The sequence below is a fragment of the Xyrauchen texanus genome, chromosome 20 (genome assembly GCF_025860055.1).
Source record: "Xyrauchen texanus isolate HMW12.3.18 chromosome 20, RBS_HiC_50CHRs, whole genome shotgun sequence".
Classification (NCBI taxonomy): Eukaryota; Metazoa; Chordata; class Actinopteri; order Cypriniformes; family Catostomidae; genus Xyrauchen; species Xyrauchen texanus.
In genome coordinates, this window is record NC_068295.1 from 2,646,366 (window position 1) to 2,662,966 (window position 16,601).

At 37.6% G+C, this 16,601-nt stretch overlaps 2 protein-coding genes across 6 annotated transcripts in view; one reads left to right on the top strand and one right to left on the bottom strand.

Moving 5' to 3' along the window:
• LOC127660564 (geranylgeranyl pyrophosphate synthase-like) overlaps positions 1-1,045 on the bottom strand; it is a 33,346-nt gene extending 32,301 nt beyond the window's left edge. For all 4 annotated transcript variants that reach the window (XM_052150895.1, XM_052150892.1, XM_052150894.1 and 1 more), the window contains exon 1: positions 741-1,045. The gene's annotated coding sequence lies outside the window, so the exon portion shown is untranslated. The remainder of the gene's footprint in view (positions 1-740) is intronic.
• Positions 1,046-2,661: 1,616 nt separating this feature from the next.
• LOC127660563 (AT-rich interactive domain-containing protein 4B-like) overlaps positions 2,662-16,601 on the top strand; it is a 109,328-nt gene continuing 95,388 nt past the window's right edge. For both annotated transcript variants that reach the window (XM_052150890.1, XM_052150891.1), the window contains exons 1-2: positions 2,662-2,842; positions 8,162-8,221. In XM_052150890.1, coding sequence (XP_052006850.1) covers positions 8,216-8,221 — 6 coding nt within the window. In that variant the 5' untranslated portion in view covers positions 2,662-2,842; positions 8,162-8,215. The remainder of the gene's footprint in view (positions 2,843-8,161; positions 8,222-16,601) is intronic.

Sequence of the window (16,601 nt, forward strand, 5' to 3'; positions counted from 1 at the left end):
ACTAGCTTTATCTGTAAACATTGTTGAATGTCATTGAATGTAAACACAGTTAATGAGAGAATCAATGCCAACAAATAATGCCAAAAGAGCTTTGCAGCGACCGCCCACCCCAATAACTCACTGTGAATAATGCAATCCAGTCGCTCTCCCAACACTCTCAAATTACTTATTTATTTGTATATATCTGAATACTTTGCAATAAAATTAAACCGCATTGTTTCCACACTTGCAATTAACAACTTTAAATCAATAGTAGTTTTATATTTTCCATAATTTTTAACTTGATTACATGATGTTTACATCAATCGCAATGCTTCATGGGATTGTAGTTCATTCCCTCATTAAAGACTGTAAGTACACAGTCTTGTGCCTTCCTCTTTCCGTCCAACTTTCAAACACTTTTGTAATGTTGTGATTCACCTCAGGGCTGATTGGTTAGGTTCATAGCTTAGCACTCTTTTATAAATTATTTTATAAAATGTCAAACCTCACAAAACTGGGCAAGAATATGTCTGGATGATATTTCACCACAAAATAATATTTTTTAATTTTTTTTAAATACCTCAATTATTAATTACAATATTTGCATTGTTTTTATGACAATTATGCACATTTCCACAGACACTTTTCGTTTATTTTAATGCAATATATATGTATATATGTATATACTCACTCATTTTTTTTTTATTGAAAGTGTCTTAAATTTTAGAATTGCTTGAATAATTCCTGCTCATACTCACCCGCTTGTCAGATCGGTCACGTGTAATTCAACACTTCCGCTTGTAATCGAGCACGTCAGATCCTCCGCTATTTTCAGACAGCCAACTCGTTAGCATTAGCCACTTAACCGAAGACGAGAATTTAACTCCACCCCGCTTTACAAATAATCAACAATGCGATCCGAACGGTGCCAGGTCATCCTAATTACTGTTATATCCCATTCAATGGAAGTAGAATAGATTTTTATGGAGCCCTAGTGACGCTTTATTTGGTCTGTTATGTCTGTGTTTGACAGGAACCTCACTCATCCCTCTGCTTGCGCTTAAATACGCCATGGCATCAGCAGAGAGCAGGCGCGGAGAAGTGGGTGGGGCTTGAGGAAACGTTATTTTCCTCACCCACTTGGGATTATGGGAAATGTAGTTTATGTGAAGTTTAAATTTATGTACGTTACTGAATTAATGTTTTTGTCCCTTTCTTTTCTTTTTTTTACGTAATGATTTTATATGACAAATATATTTCTATAAGTACATTATGCTGCTTTTTTTAAAGTTAAAAATCATACTAATGGACAATTTTTACAGACTGTGATGACCCGTTTCCACCTTATTTAGCAGCGTAAATATAGCTAAATATTATATTTGCAATTTTTAATTATTTAGTGACCATTATAATAATATATCATATTTTAAATATATTATATACATTATATTATGTTATATACCTGTATATATATATGTGTGTATATATATATGTGTATATATATATATATATATATATATATATATATATATATATTATTTATAATATAAAAATTACTTTGTATTGTATTACCTTGTAATAAGTTTAAAAAATAAGAGTGACTTCAAGGATATCCTAAATTTGCAGAAGAGAACATAAAAATTATTATTACAATGTAACTTAAAAAATCTTTATCATGCAACCAAATGCAGGAAGTTAATTCTTAAACTGATTCTAATTCTCATTACCACATTCTAAAAGCCTCAAAATGTCCCGGGGATTTTTTCATTGACTATGTCAACTGACAGATTCTAAATATTAATAAATGTACTATAACTATATTTAGTGATGTGTGTAATCGGATAACAAATTAATTAGTTACTGTAATCGAATTACTTTAAGAAGCAACAAATAGTGTAGCACATTACATTTTAAATTCTTGTAATCAGATTAGTTACTGACTTTCACTGAAATTAATTACTTTTAAGTGCATTACTTACAATATATCTAAAAAATATATTATTTATGTGTAATACAATTAAAATGTGAATTCATATGTTCATATGTACACTTGTTTGTATTTCTGTGACAGCTGAAGTGTGTGCAAACAATGAACAAGGAGAAAACAGACATTATTTTGAATTTGTTTAGTGGAAAAATGTGCTATAGAAAGTAACTTAAAAGTAGATTCATTAGTTTGAGTGATTACTTTTCAATTAAGTAATCAGTAAAGTAACCTAATTATATTTTTAGTAGTTAGTAATTTGTAGTTGTTTTACTTTTTTTTTTAAGTAACTTACCCAGCACTTACTATATCAAACACCCTTGTTTTTAACCCAAATAATTCCCTTAACTAATAATTTTACATAAACGCTGAGATGCCCTCCGTTTATTTGTACTCAAAGCGCTAGTTCGTGAAAGTGGGTGGAGTCTAAATAAATGTTTTTCCCCTCACCCACTACTGAACTATGGGAAGTGTAGTTTATCTCATCATTGTGTCTCGCAGTTTCCCAATACATGTATACTATGCTTTTTTTAAAACATACAACTCCCATCTATCTTTGCGAGAGACGTTTCCCTCAGATTTAACTGTCCAATAGAAAACTCAGGGGGGCGGGATTTCACACAAAGTAACCAATGAGTGAGCGTGGTCTCCACAGAGGGTGGTTTGTGTATCCTTCAGTCTGTTTCAGAAGCGGAGAGGATTACCACACTGAAAATAGTGCGATTGACAAGAGAATTCGCATCCCGATACCGTATCTAGATTTTCGCACGACGTTTTCAGCGTTGATCATCGATGATTTTCCACGGTTGTCCAATGGATTATTGCTGATTTGCGCCACGGTGACCCAGGAAAATCGCGATTAGTTGGAGACATCAGGTAGGACATGGTGATATGAAGAAGTCTTAATGGAGACGGAGAGCGAAAGAAAAGAGCATGTTTGACTGGATTTGTTCTTGTTCACATTATCAGTAATTATGTAAATTGATCGAGTGTTTCTATTTTAGTAGCGAGACTACTTGTACTTTTGATAGACGTATGCTCGTCGATCAACGCTTTTGTTAACCTTGCTTTCTCGCTGGCACGATAATGGGTTAACATGGCAAAACAGTTGGGGACTTTTTGTGCCCCTTGATCCGTTTGTTATTAGTAGATGAAGAAGACAGGGCAACTTGTGTTGGAATTTGTGAAAGGACTCGATCACTTTCTTTCTGCTAAATAGCTGATGGGGGGAAACACTAGCCCTTACGTAAGGCTTTGTGCGATATATAGTGATCGAAAGAGCTTTTTCGATTGAAAGGATGACCAAATATTGATTAATGTGTGAATTGCTATGCTCTTAGCTGGCTGGAGTCTTTCAATAGCGTATGATTGTCGCTTCTAATGAAACGAATGATGCGTTGTTGCAGCGTTCGATCATCGTTGCATTATCGCTGTTTTCTAGCAATGTCGTGATTATTGCAAACTGTCGCTTTCGGACAGCCTCGTCGATTTCCAAGCTGTTGACGGCTGATGTAGAAAACAACAACAACACGTAACGACTCGATTTCACCGATCGGAGCAAGTTTTACAAACCTTGTTTATGTTGACCTTGTTCTGAAAGGCTTTACTTGGCTCATTGTGTGAGCGTGTTGCACACAAGCATTTTGTAGCACAGCCTTGTCGCCTCCATTTAAACAGCGAAATCTGCTCCACTGTCAGTTCTTTGTGATTTAACCGTCGAGTTCACGCGCTGTTCTCCATTCAACTTTAAACGATATTCGGCTTCATTCGAAACCCGGGTGTCGTTTTTCACTCAAGCAGACCTTTGAAACACACACTGACGTCCCGTTGCAGGACATGGACACGGGTCACAATAACAACGAATGGGGGACATATTTTGTCCACGATAGAAGAATGTCGGTGTCAATCGACTGCACTGAAATGGCGTCATAATGCTGTAGCGCAGTTGACGCAACGCGAATTCGCACCTTCAGCGCGCGCAGACTCCCGTAGTTTAAAAACAACGAATAAACGCTCCATAACTCGTCTTACTTCCCACCCTTAACTCGATAGAAACTCTAGTTGTTTTACTCAATCACAACACTGACTCTTTAGCTCCTTTGTTGTGTTCTGAGAGAAAAGTTCGCACGTAGCAGCGCAGCGGAGAGCCCGTCCTTTGCTATGGAGGAAAAACATCGCGTTGAGATTGAGGCGACACGCGATTATTATTACATAAACGGGTGAAGCTTTTATGATTTAAAGGTGCTGTAAGCGATTTTGGTGGACTAGCACGCATTAAATTAGAGGTGGGAAAAATCAATATGTTAAAGTATCGTGGTATTATTCGTCGTGATATTGTATCGATGTTTACATGCCAAATATCGATATTATTATTGACATTTTTCCACATTAATGTTGTGCTGATGGGACATTTTTGTTCTAGTAATCTAGTAATTCAACAACAGTCCTTTGGAAGGTGAAGTTATCATGCTTTACTCATAATTACCCTTCCTTACTCAAATTTATTACGATTTTACAGTAGTAACATTACTACTATTTTGACAAAAAAAAATTTGTATCATATTCCCAATGGCTAACATTTTAAGTGAAATCAATGATACTTTTGCGTATTGAAACTGTGTTGTAATATTGTTTTTTTAAGTGTTCAGGCTACTACTGTATTCATAAAACTATCCTTTATTTTTTTTTTAGAAAAACTGGGAGCCATTATGTTCTTATATGCTTACGGCTTTGCATTGTACATAGATATTAGGAAATAAATCGGCCTTGTTTTGTAAACTGACACTTTTATATTAATTTAAAAATGCATTTGGTGATTTGGAAACCGTTTTCTTAATTTACGATGAAGACAAATTAAAAACATATTGCAATATATCATAGTTTTGAATCGCAATACACCAAAAATAATTGCAAAAATATCGTATCGTGACCCAAATATCGATATTGTATCGTATTGCCAATTACCTTGTGATTCCCACCCCTACATAAAATATCACTGGATATAGTGCCTTGAGATTTCACACCTGTGTTTGTGACAGCGCTAGGCTTTGAAAACAGCGAGGTAAAGTGTCAGGGTGTGGCCTGCCCTTCTTTAGCCAATCAGAAATGTGGTTTGCCTGTCAATCATTTTTCGAGGTTTGCTGACATCTATTTTGAGGGTGGGGTTTTGGAGTGAGGGTGAATATTTGAAGGAATACTGGATGTTCTGAAAATGTTCTCTTCTCATGATGATAGAATAAGGATGTGCAAAACGTAACAATTTTAATAATGGATTAGTTGGTTGGTTGTTTGAACGACTATTCGACTAATCTGTGTTAATGATAACATCTTTATGTTATCGTACATTAAAATGAGAAAAATAGATCACAGATGGAACAGTCTGTTTATTGAACGCAACTCATTTTCTCACTGAAGCTGTATATAGGTATACGCTTTCCAAGGCAAACCCGGAGGGATAAATATACAATCAAACATATACGCAGGGCAAAATTACTTTACGAATCACATGATTCTGGAATTTCCAGACAATACTCTTAATTATACAGGGGATCTTCTAACTACGTACATTAAAAAATATGAATATTATTAATGATATTAAATTCGTTTTTCATCATTTCGGTCACATTTAAAAATGTGACCGAAAACATCCATGTTTTCAATCGAAAACATGCGATCCACATGCTGCACGTCTCTGTACAAACGGTGATTCAGACGCAAGCATTGACCACGTTTCTTTTGTTTGTTCTAAAAAATATAATAAATCGTGTGCCATTTCTTGTCATGTGCCACTCTGAGACGTTTTAAAGGACGCCCACCTGTTGCGCGGGTTGATGAGCAAAATTAGCCGCGCGTGAAATTCTTTTGGATGAGGAGCTCGCGAACTGGATTCAGCCTCGTCATGTTTTGCGGGTGCTAGTTTCACACCCTGGCCATTGTTTAATATATCTGGTGACTTCCCAGATCCATGGTTTTGCCATTTTCCAATATTGTCGATCATCATCTGTTCGCAAACCGGATCTTTGTAAGGCATTGTCGTAATCCGATTACATCGTCCTATCACCCAGCACTAATACACACTTCAGAGGAAGATATTATATGAGCACTGGATGGGAAGAAAATGCTCAAGTTTTGTGAGGTTTGTTTATTAAATCTGTTTAAATGAGACAGATGGTATATGATATTAGTTTTATTGATATTTGCATTTTTATCATTAGAAAAGAGAGTTAAAAGTTAAAGGGAACTGTTGAGTAGAGGGAGAATGAAACAGACGAACACTTTAACATTGCTGCGGCTCTGATATGCGGACCGTTTGAACTGTGTTGCACACTATTATTGCAGTATCATGATGGCACGTAACAACAAAACAAACCATGACTAGTCGTTTACACGTCTCAGACGCTTCACATGCAAGCAGGCGATTCTCGGCGCCCTCAAGAAACAAATCGGCCAAACAGGAAAATGTATTAGCTGATGCCAATAAATTGGTTGAACACTACTTTCAAACAACTGGAGAGGCAATCAACTGGTTATCAGGAGACATACAGTGGCAAGAAAAAGTATTTGAACCCTTTGGCATTACCTGCATTTATGTATAAATCTGGCTTAAAATCTGTCTTGATTTTCATCTAAATTACAATTATGAACGAACACAATCTGTTTTAACTAATAACACAAATTATTGTATTGTTCTTGTAGATATTCAATACGTCATTCAAACATTCACAGTGTAGGTTGGAAAAAGTAAGTAAACCCTTAGGCTAATGACATCAACAAAAGCTACTTAGAGTCAGGCGTTGGCAAACATGGCATCCAGTTACTGAAACCCGATTGGAGGTGTGGGTTGGAGCTACTTTGACTTATAAAAAGCACTCAAACATTTTGTTTGTTATTCGTAAGAAGCATCTGCTGATGTGGACCATGCATTGTAAAAAAGAGATCTCAGAAGATCTACGATTTGCATAAAGGTGGAAAGGGTTACAAAGTTATCTTGAAGAGCTTAGATATTCATCTGTCCACAGTTGAACAAACTGTCTATAAATGGAGATAGTACTGTAGCTACTCTCCCTAGAAGTGGCCATCCAGCCAAAATGACAAAGTGCACACCGCAGAATGAGGTAAAAAGAGCCCTAGAGTGACAGAACATTGGAACTGGTTAACGTCTCTGTTCATGTGTCTACTCTACGGAAAGAATTAAACCGGTATGTTGTTCATGGCAGGACACCACGATGGAATCTGCTGCTTTCCAACTAAAACTTTGCTGTGCTTCTTAATTTTGCAAAAGACCAGCATGACACGACACTACTGGGAAAATGTTTTTTGGACTGATGAAATTAAGTTCCAGTTTGGGAAGAACACACAGTATGGTATAAAAATGGCACCGCATACCAACATGAAAATATCATCCCAACGGTGAAGTACGGTGGGGGGAGTGTCATGATTAGGGGCTGTTATGGGGCCTGGACCACTTGCCATCATCGAGGGAAAAATGAATCCCCAAGTTTATCAAGATATCCTACAGGATAATGTTAGGGTGGCTGCATGCCAGCTGAAGCTCAATAGAAGTTGGGTGATGCAGCAGCACAATGACACTAAACATCGAATAAATACACAACAGAATGGCTTCAAAAAAGAAAATCCACCTTTTGGTGTGTCCCAGTCAGAGCCCAGATCTTAACCCAGTTGAGATGCTGTGAAATGACCTTAAGAGAACCGTTCACACCAAACATCCTGAGAATATGAGCTGAAGCAGTTCTGTAAGGAAGAATGCTCCAAAATTCCTTCTGAACGTTGTCCAGGTTTAATCCGCATCTACCGTAAATGCTAGTTTGAGGTTATTGCTGCCAAAGAATGATCGACCTGATATTAAATCCAAGGGTTCACTTACTTTATCCACAGCACTGTGAATGTTAAATGTGATGTGTTCAATAAAGACATGAAAGATTAATTGTGTGTGTGTGTTGTTAGCTTAAGCACATTTTGTTTCTCTGTTCTTGTAATTTTGATGAAGATGTGATCACGTTTTATGACCAATTGATGCAGAAAACCCATCTAATTCCAAAGGGGGTCACATACTTTTTCTCGCCACTGTAAAAGACTGTCCTCCTCCTTTTCAGACCAAACCTTGTGTCAAAGAATTTGGTATGTGAAGTGTTCTGTCCCGTTTTCTCATTCTAAAAATATTTGTGTGCTTTTCAGCTCAAGATCTGAAAGTGAGATCACTCGAGAGGATCGCTGTCACCGTGGACGGAGATGAAGGTAAAGCTTACTAAACTGTATGAAAAGATAGGCCAGATGATTAGTTAATGACCCCATGGCTTGATGAGTTTCCTTTCTTGTGTTGATGCATTTCCTATTAAAAAGGAAACTGGGGGTGTGACCATGTTGATGTACTCATCCCTTTAGTGTTCTTTTAACATCTTAAAATCCACGATCCCGGATCCGGGATTTAAAATGACGTCAGTAATAATGTACTTCCAATTTTAAATGTATGCGGAGGAGTTATAAGCTCATATCTGGTACCATTTGAAAGCTTAGAATGTCTACTTTCTTGAGATATGCCTCACTTTGGCATTTGTTTTACACTAAGTAACTTATTTACAATAAATTATTTACATAGTTCCACCCATCAAAAGTCGTGTCATAATTATGTGCGTTTTTGATTACGCATATTTCTCATATCGCTCAAATATGACGCACATGTACAAACCATGTATCAAATGAAAGCTCTCATTGCCAGTAAGAAGTTCCAATAAGTCTTTTTATTGAGGTATAATCACATATCTAATACACTTCGAATGAATCATGAAGTATACAATCAACATTTGTAAACATACAAGTGAAATTATTGAATATTTGCCGTGCTACTCGCACTAGACAGCACAGTTAGCCACAAATGCTACATAATCCTTTACTTTAGGTTATTCTCTGCAAAATGAGCCGCTTTTCAGTGTTTTCTGTGGTTGTGTGCCCAAGTAATCCCTCGAGTGCAGAAACACCACAAAGTAATGTTATATGATATTCAACAATCCAGGAAAATATGTAAACAGCCGATCCGGATAAAGCATATATTGCCGTAAAGCTTAGACCCTCTGCTTTCCGGCAATGTCTCTCAAGATCAAATAGACCAATCAGGGGCTGTGATATTGCATCCAGACTGTGAAGTGATCACTAGGTAGGTTACGTCGCTAAAACACACAGACGCGTCTCACCAGACACCAGAGCGCATATTTACCACTTTCAACAGTGTTTTATGTAATGACAAAGGGTTTTCTGTAAAATTACACTGGTATTTTGCATTTATAGCACTGTATATGGGTATGGGGAGACTTTAGATTTGGGTAGGTGGAAAGTACACCAAAAAAGGTAATATTCCTCCCTTCAAATAAATTGAAATATATATTAAACAAAACATGATACAGACAAAATTCCTTTTCAGGTATTTGCTGACATCTAGTGGAAACAGCCAAAACTGTCTGCTTGCTGCTAGGGTTTACAGGGCTTGAGTTATACACTTTCAAAAATGAATTTATATAAAAAAAATCAAAAAGCCTCTTTTTTTAGGAGGGTTATTACTGTTCAGACAACATATATTTAATTTCTTTTAATTTTTAGCAGTGTTTTATGCAACTTCAAAGGGTTTCCTGTAAAATGACACCAAAACTGTGTATTTAGGCCAAAGTATGTGGGAATGGGAAGCTTTTTAATTTGGGTAGGCCAAATCCAGGCGGAAATCCCCAAAAATGGCAAGGATCTTAAGAGGCTAAATAGCCAAAAGTCTGTAGTTTATAACAGTGGTGAACAATGATTTGCTACTTTGCTACTATTGCTGGTGGGTGGCGATTTGTAATAGGTGGAGGGAGATTTTCATTCTGCTGAGCATTTAAGTCAACAAAATTGGTATACACCCCTCGAGAGCAAGATGAGTAATTCATATTTTTGTCGGTTTTCCTGGAAGAGAAATACTGTAAATTTGAGTTGTGTCTGAGTGGTACAAGTATATTATCTTAACTTATAAGAGAACATAGATCACTTAGGAGTGTATAGATCATCTCAAAGCAAACAGACATGGACTTAAATACACAGAACTCACATTTGGATTTATGGCATCTTTTAGATTTAAGGTTTTATTAAAGTTTGATTTGGTACTGTAGCTAAGAATATCTGGCTTCGGGTTCAAAACAGGTTTAATCAACAGCATTTTGGCATAACGTTGATTACTTTAGAGTAAAGACCTTACAATTTAAGTTAATGGGACTAGCTTAAACGCTTAAATCCACACATTCAAGTTGTAATATTGGATATAACTTTACTCTGAAAATGTTTGTTAGCTTTTATCACTAGGTGATATTTTTATTAGGTGTCGTAGTGACTTCCACTTCCAATGTCCTACAAACAAAATTCTCCCAAAAATTTTCTTTAGAAAAATAAAACATTTTAGAGAGGAAAAAATATATATTTGTATGACATAGGTTCACGAAGGCAACCGTTTTTCTTTTCACAGTGTGTTTCAGGGCTTCCGTGTTATGCCACGATGCTGCAGATTGAACTTTACTTGAACCTGGAACATGCTTTTAACCTGAAACTTATAAAAGTAAAGACTATAATTCAGATCTGTGCCAGTCTATTTCCTGTGTTTAATACTGAATGCATTGCTATGTGTTGGATTTTGCTATATGATATTTGCTTAACTCAGAAGTGCAAATAAGCTTTCACAAATGTGCAGCACTCTAGTTTGCCAGATTTATTAGCAGACTGTTGAAAGTGGTGTCCTGTTTAACATTAACCTCTGCATGTAATGCTCTATGGTACTTAAGATTGAGGCTCTGTGAAGAAAACATTTAGCTTTATTTACTGGTTTTCTTTTGGTGTGTTTTTGTCTATACATACATCATTGTAATGCAAGTTCATATCAGGCATAAGCACAGCTGTTTGCAATGTAAAGCAGTTCTGCTTGGCTTCTGTTTCCATGGCTTCTCGCCACCAGGTCGTTTACGGGTAGAATTAGTCTCAATGGCCTCCGAATCCAAATCTGGATCCAAGAAATACTTTTCTGAGTCTGACAGATCACTTGTGTGTGTGCGCCCTACTCCGGGAATTGGGTTGAATATTTTAGGTCGCTCTCATGGAGGCGAGGCGAGTGGGCATGAGTCACGTCCATTAGCAAATGTACACATTTTTTTGCATCCACCCCAGCATGATTGTTATCACAGAGAGTGCACAGTAGCGATCAAATGTGTGGCAGCTCGAGGACGTTTGGGTGCCCTACCCATTCAAGCCTGACCTATAACCTATAAGAGTTTTAGCCTTTTTAGTTTTTAGTTATTCAATGTCAGATCAAACCAATTTCAGGAAATGCCCCGGTTGAAATTTTTGACATTTTCTGAAGAAAAATAAACATGATGATGAAAATAACATGCGACTCACATTTGGTTTTGACCATTGAAAAAATTGGTAAAATTGAACTATTTTCAGGATTTAGCCACATTTAGAGCCCCCATAACATGCATCAGCACTGGCTATCACGTGTTTGTTTGATGGGGGGGGTGTGGGTTCACCCATTTTTCTCCCAATTTGGAATGGCCAATTTCCAATGCTCACTAAGTCCTTGTGGTCTCGTAGTGACTCGCCTCAATCCGGGTGGCAGAGGATGAATCCCTGCTGCCTCTGTGTCTGAGAGACATGAGACCGTCAACCTACGCGGCTTTTTGAGTGCGTTGCCACGGAGACATAGCACGTGTGGAGGCTTCATGCCATCCACCTCGGCATCCACGCTCAACTCACCACGCGCCCCACCACGCAGAACCACATTATAGCGACCACGAGGAGCTTACCCCATGTGACTTTACCCTCCCTAGCATCTGGGTCAATTTGGTTGCTTAGGAGACCTGGCTGGAGTCACTCAGCACACCCTGGGATTCAAACTAGCGAACTCCAGGGGTGGTAGCCACCGTCTTTACCACTGAGCTACCCAGGCCCCTGGGTCTACAGAGCATCTACAGAGCTGTTGTACTGACCACCCTCCTATATGGTGCAGGATCCTGGGTCACTTGCATCCGCCACCTCCGCCTTGAACGCTTCCATCAGCGCTGCCTCCATACCATCCGAAACATCCACTGGAGTGACTTCATTACTAACACTGAAGTCCTCAAATAAATGGGTATCAGCAGCGTTGAGGCCATGCTCATGAAGATACAGCTACGCTGGGCAGGTCTCCAGGTTGGAGGATCATGGTCTGCTAAAGATCACACTGTATGGTGAGCTGTCCATTGGCCCCCGTGATAGAGGGGCACCTCAAAAGAGATATAAAAACTCCTTGAAAAAGACCCTCACCACCTGTGGCATTGATCACCGCCAATGGGCATCATAAGCTGCTGACCGTGAAAGCTGGCAACATACAGCCCACCAGGCCACTGCTACTTTTGAACAAATCGGGAACCATCAGCAGGACCAACCACAAAACAGACATTTCCCTGCAATTTCTGTGGACGGACGTGCCTGTCACATATTGGGCTTGTTAGCCACCAGCGCGCGTGCACTAGTCTTGGCCATCTTCCTTCCTAAATCTTCGCAAGCGAAGTCAAGCCAAGAAGAAGAAGAAACACAGGCCCCCAAAAACGCATTACAACATAAGTCAAATCAACTCAAATAATTAGTATTTGAGTAGTTTTTTATTTGTGCTTTTCCCAATACATATTGTCTCAAAAATATGAATAACCAACACTCCTGGAAACATAATAAACAATTTGATGAAAGAAATCTCTTGACTTTCTATAGCTTGGTATTATTTTAAATTTCACAACTTAGTCTCACTTGCTTACATTTTAAAGAAAACTATTTGCTTATAGTTGCTATTAGTTACAAATCAAAAAGGGAAATGGAAAATGCACACACCAGTCACGCTCGGCTCTCAGGAGGTTAAAAATAAAATGTACAAAAAGATTCTGTACAAGTATATAAAAGGATATTTATGTATATTATTTAATACTTCTAGGCACTTCAACTTTAGAAAAAAACACAAAAAGTGCATATAAGGCAACAAGAGTAGAAGTCTACTTATTTTAGTAATAGACCTACCTATTTTTGTGTAAAAATAAAATAATGATGCTTACACCCTTCTAATGTTATTTTTATGACCTGTAGTTTTGCTGCAAAATCATAGCCGAAAATTGTCATTTGACCCACCTCTACACAATAAAGGATTACTCAAAGTATTGGTCCATGGCATTTTATGTTTATCTTTCATAAGTAAAAAATATAAAAAACAACAGGTCAAATCAACCTTAGGTTAAGTGCCTTTCTTGGTGACAAAATCATGTTATGGTGCGTTCACCTACAACGCAAAGCGAGCGTTTTGCGTGGTGCAATTACATACAAAGTCAATGCAAAGGTGCGAATAGATGCAAAGAATAGACCAGACGGTGCGAATGATGCGACTCGAACACACGAAGTCCCTTCATTCACATGACACGTTGTCGTGAAAACCTAGCATTGAGATTGTCCGGATGTCACTGACGTACTGACGTAGTAGCAGAAGAAATCTGGAAAAATGGAAAAGTGGTGTTTGGGCACCCGGAATTGTATGACACAACTTCATACATGTACAGAGACCGGACTAAAAAAAGACATCGCTTGAGGAAAGTGAGCGAGGAAGTTGAACTAACTGGTAAGTTCTGAAAATATGCGCATCTACTTGATTCCAGCTACTTTAAGTCGTACAAGCCCCGCCTCCTGTCCTTTTCCGGAAGAGAAGGGGGAATACTCATGGGTTCGCGTCAACGGAAGTTTAAACACAAATGTATATTCCAGCGATCAAACCCACGTGAGCAATGCGAGGCGAAAATGTTCTTGGCGTTGTATGTGAATGCACCATTACATTTACATGCATTTGGCAGACGCTTTTATCCAAAGCGACTTACAGTGCACTTATTACAGGGACAATCCCCCCGGAGCAACCTGGAGTTAAGTGCCTTACTCAAGGACACAATGGTGGCGGCTGTGGGGATCAAACCAGCGTCCTTCTGATTACCAGTTCAGTGATTTAGCCCACTACGCCACCACCACTCCACCACACCACCATTAGCCTTTGGATTGCCCAGGTTAGGATTTCGAACAAACAACCCTCCAGTTAAAACATGTTTCCTCATCCATAGTTTTGTGTTATTAGCATTTGACTGTCGGCATAAAGTCTGGTCCACTAGGCAGCTTATTCTGGTCAAGAATGGCAAGAATTACACTGGAATTCTCATGCACGGGATGGATTGGCACGGTGAAAAACAAAGTATTCCCAAGCCTGAAGTGTTTGACATTTGAAGCTGAGACAACCTCATCTTTAACTAGCTAATACCGGTAAAAATATTAGTGTCAGATTGTACTTCTGGTTAGGAAACCAGATTGTCAAACACTCAATAAGTTCTATCTGTCTACACCAGAAGAGAGAAGACAGCTGGTTGTTATAGCAGACTGGCATATAATTATATCACATTACATCACATCTTCAGTCATTTGAACACTGTGAAGGATTCTGACAGTGCCAGGGGGTGTGTGCTAGTTTTGAGGTGGGTATCACAGGCCCTTCCCACGTTTTCCAACCTCTGACACAATAATTAGTGAAACGGTCAATGTGGAGACGGTGGCCAATGACATTACGTCATGTTTGCTAACACTCAATTCATCCACTGTTCTTACATGGTGGTGTACTTCACAAAACGTGTTAACATCTCTCTGGATGGATGTAGATGGCTGTTTCATTTCACCTCGTGGTAAGAAACGCTGACAACGGAGTTACCTCGCCGTGACAGTGACTGCAACCAGTAAGCTGTTATGCTAATGGTGAAACCAAGATGGCAAATTGTGTTTGATGTGTTGTTTATTGGTTCTCAGGTCTGTTTAACCAACTGAGGATTATTTTGTGCATGTATTAAACAGAACTATATACCTAACTATTACAGTTCTACTAGTTATAACCTATTTTATTCTCTTACTTTGGATGGGAGATCCTGAACAGGACATTGCTATTATTGCTTCACTTGTAGTAACTAGATTTGTACGTTTTTGGAAGAAAACGTGAGCGGTGTATGCTCGTGTTGCCGTGATGTTAGGGTGTTCAAAAGCTCTCGATTGGATTATATTTTCAGATTAGAGTTGATTTGATTTGATTTATTTGGATATATTTCAGTTCTAATGTCCATTGTGCACACATAGAACAAATATAAACCATAGAAAAAAGAAACGAGTTAAGATACTGTGCTTTAAAGAGCACCTATTATGGTTTTTCAAATATTACCTTTCATGTAGTGTGTAATATCAGCTGTTTGTGAATGTAAAATAAGTCTGCAAAGTTTCAAAAATCAAAGTGCAGGACAAATTGAGTTATTGACTCGAATCTGAACACCTGAATCGAGTCGTTAGTAAACCCACTTCTGGTCTTCATTAGCTGCTTGAGAACAGCTTTGACCCACCCTCAAACACTACACTAGTTTAATTTGACAAAAATTAACACGTTAAAAAAATTAACGCACTTTAACTGCAATGCTTAACTGAGAAATTCAAGCTTGTAGTACCACCTGTTTACTCCAGAGGGCAGTAATTGAAATTTCAGCTGTGTGAGCAACACAGTTTATACAGTGAAGAAAACAATTTCTTGCATTCAAAACACTGCACAAATGCGATCTTTTAGGGATCTTAAGATGTGTTTAAAGATTGAGTATTAAACTACATTTAACTCGACACAGTGAACTAAACATTTTATTTTTATGACGCAACACACCGAGACGCGACACAAGCATGTCTGACGCAGGTCGTATGGTCTTTACCTCATACATATTTAATTACCAACGAGGTTAAGGATGTGTCCTTTAAACTGTTACAGCGTTTTTACCCCGTCAATCTTTATTTAAGAAACATGCTCGCTGAAATAGATCCACTCCTTCTGTAATGTTGTGATGAAAAGTTTGTTTGTACGTACCTCTATTTTAACTAGTTTTTCTTTGCTTTATAAAGACGTTTTATTTGGTTTTCGCAGATTTGATAACTTAAGTTAATATTTCTGATTAATCTGTTTATTTTTCTTGCCAAGTTTTTAATACATAAGTGTAAATTTATGTCTATAAAGCCCCTAATTGCACTTTTTTGTAAAGACTTGAAATATTATTTAAATACTCTTTGTACCTCCAACAACTCCAAAGCATTGAAAACCATTACACTAATGAATATAATGTCTTGGCATTATTGTAAAATATATCTGTAGTATTGTGTACTATGTGGCTTGTTTCTAAAAAAAAAAAAAAAATCTAAATTAACGGGTCCTTAAACAAGCCCTCATAATAAATCTCTGATTGATAAATTCACTTGTGTAATGGATTACTGTGAACTGTGTGTGTCAATGATTGACTTATGATCAATACTATGGTAGTAAACAATACATTATATTCTAAAGCTGCTTTTTGTTTTATTAATGATGAACTCTTCTGCTACAAGAATGTAATGCATTTTAATATCTGAATATTTGTTTATTTTATATATATATATAATTTTTTTTTATATTTAAAGATACCAAGTATAATTATTTCATCATTATGTATTGAATTATTGTTATATGAGGGGCTTTCTCAGCAAATATTTGTATATCATTATCTAT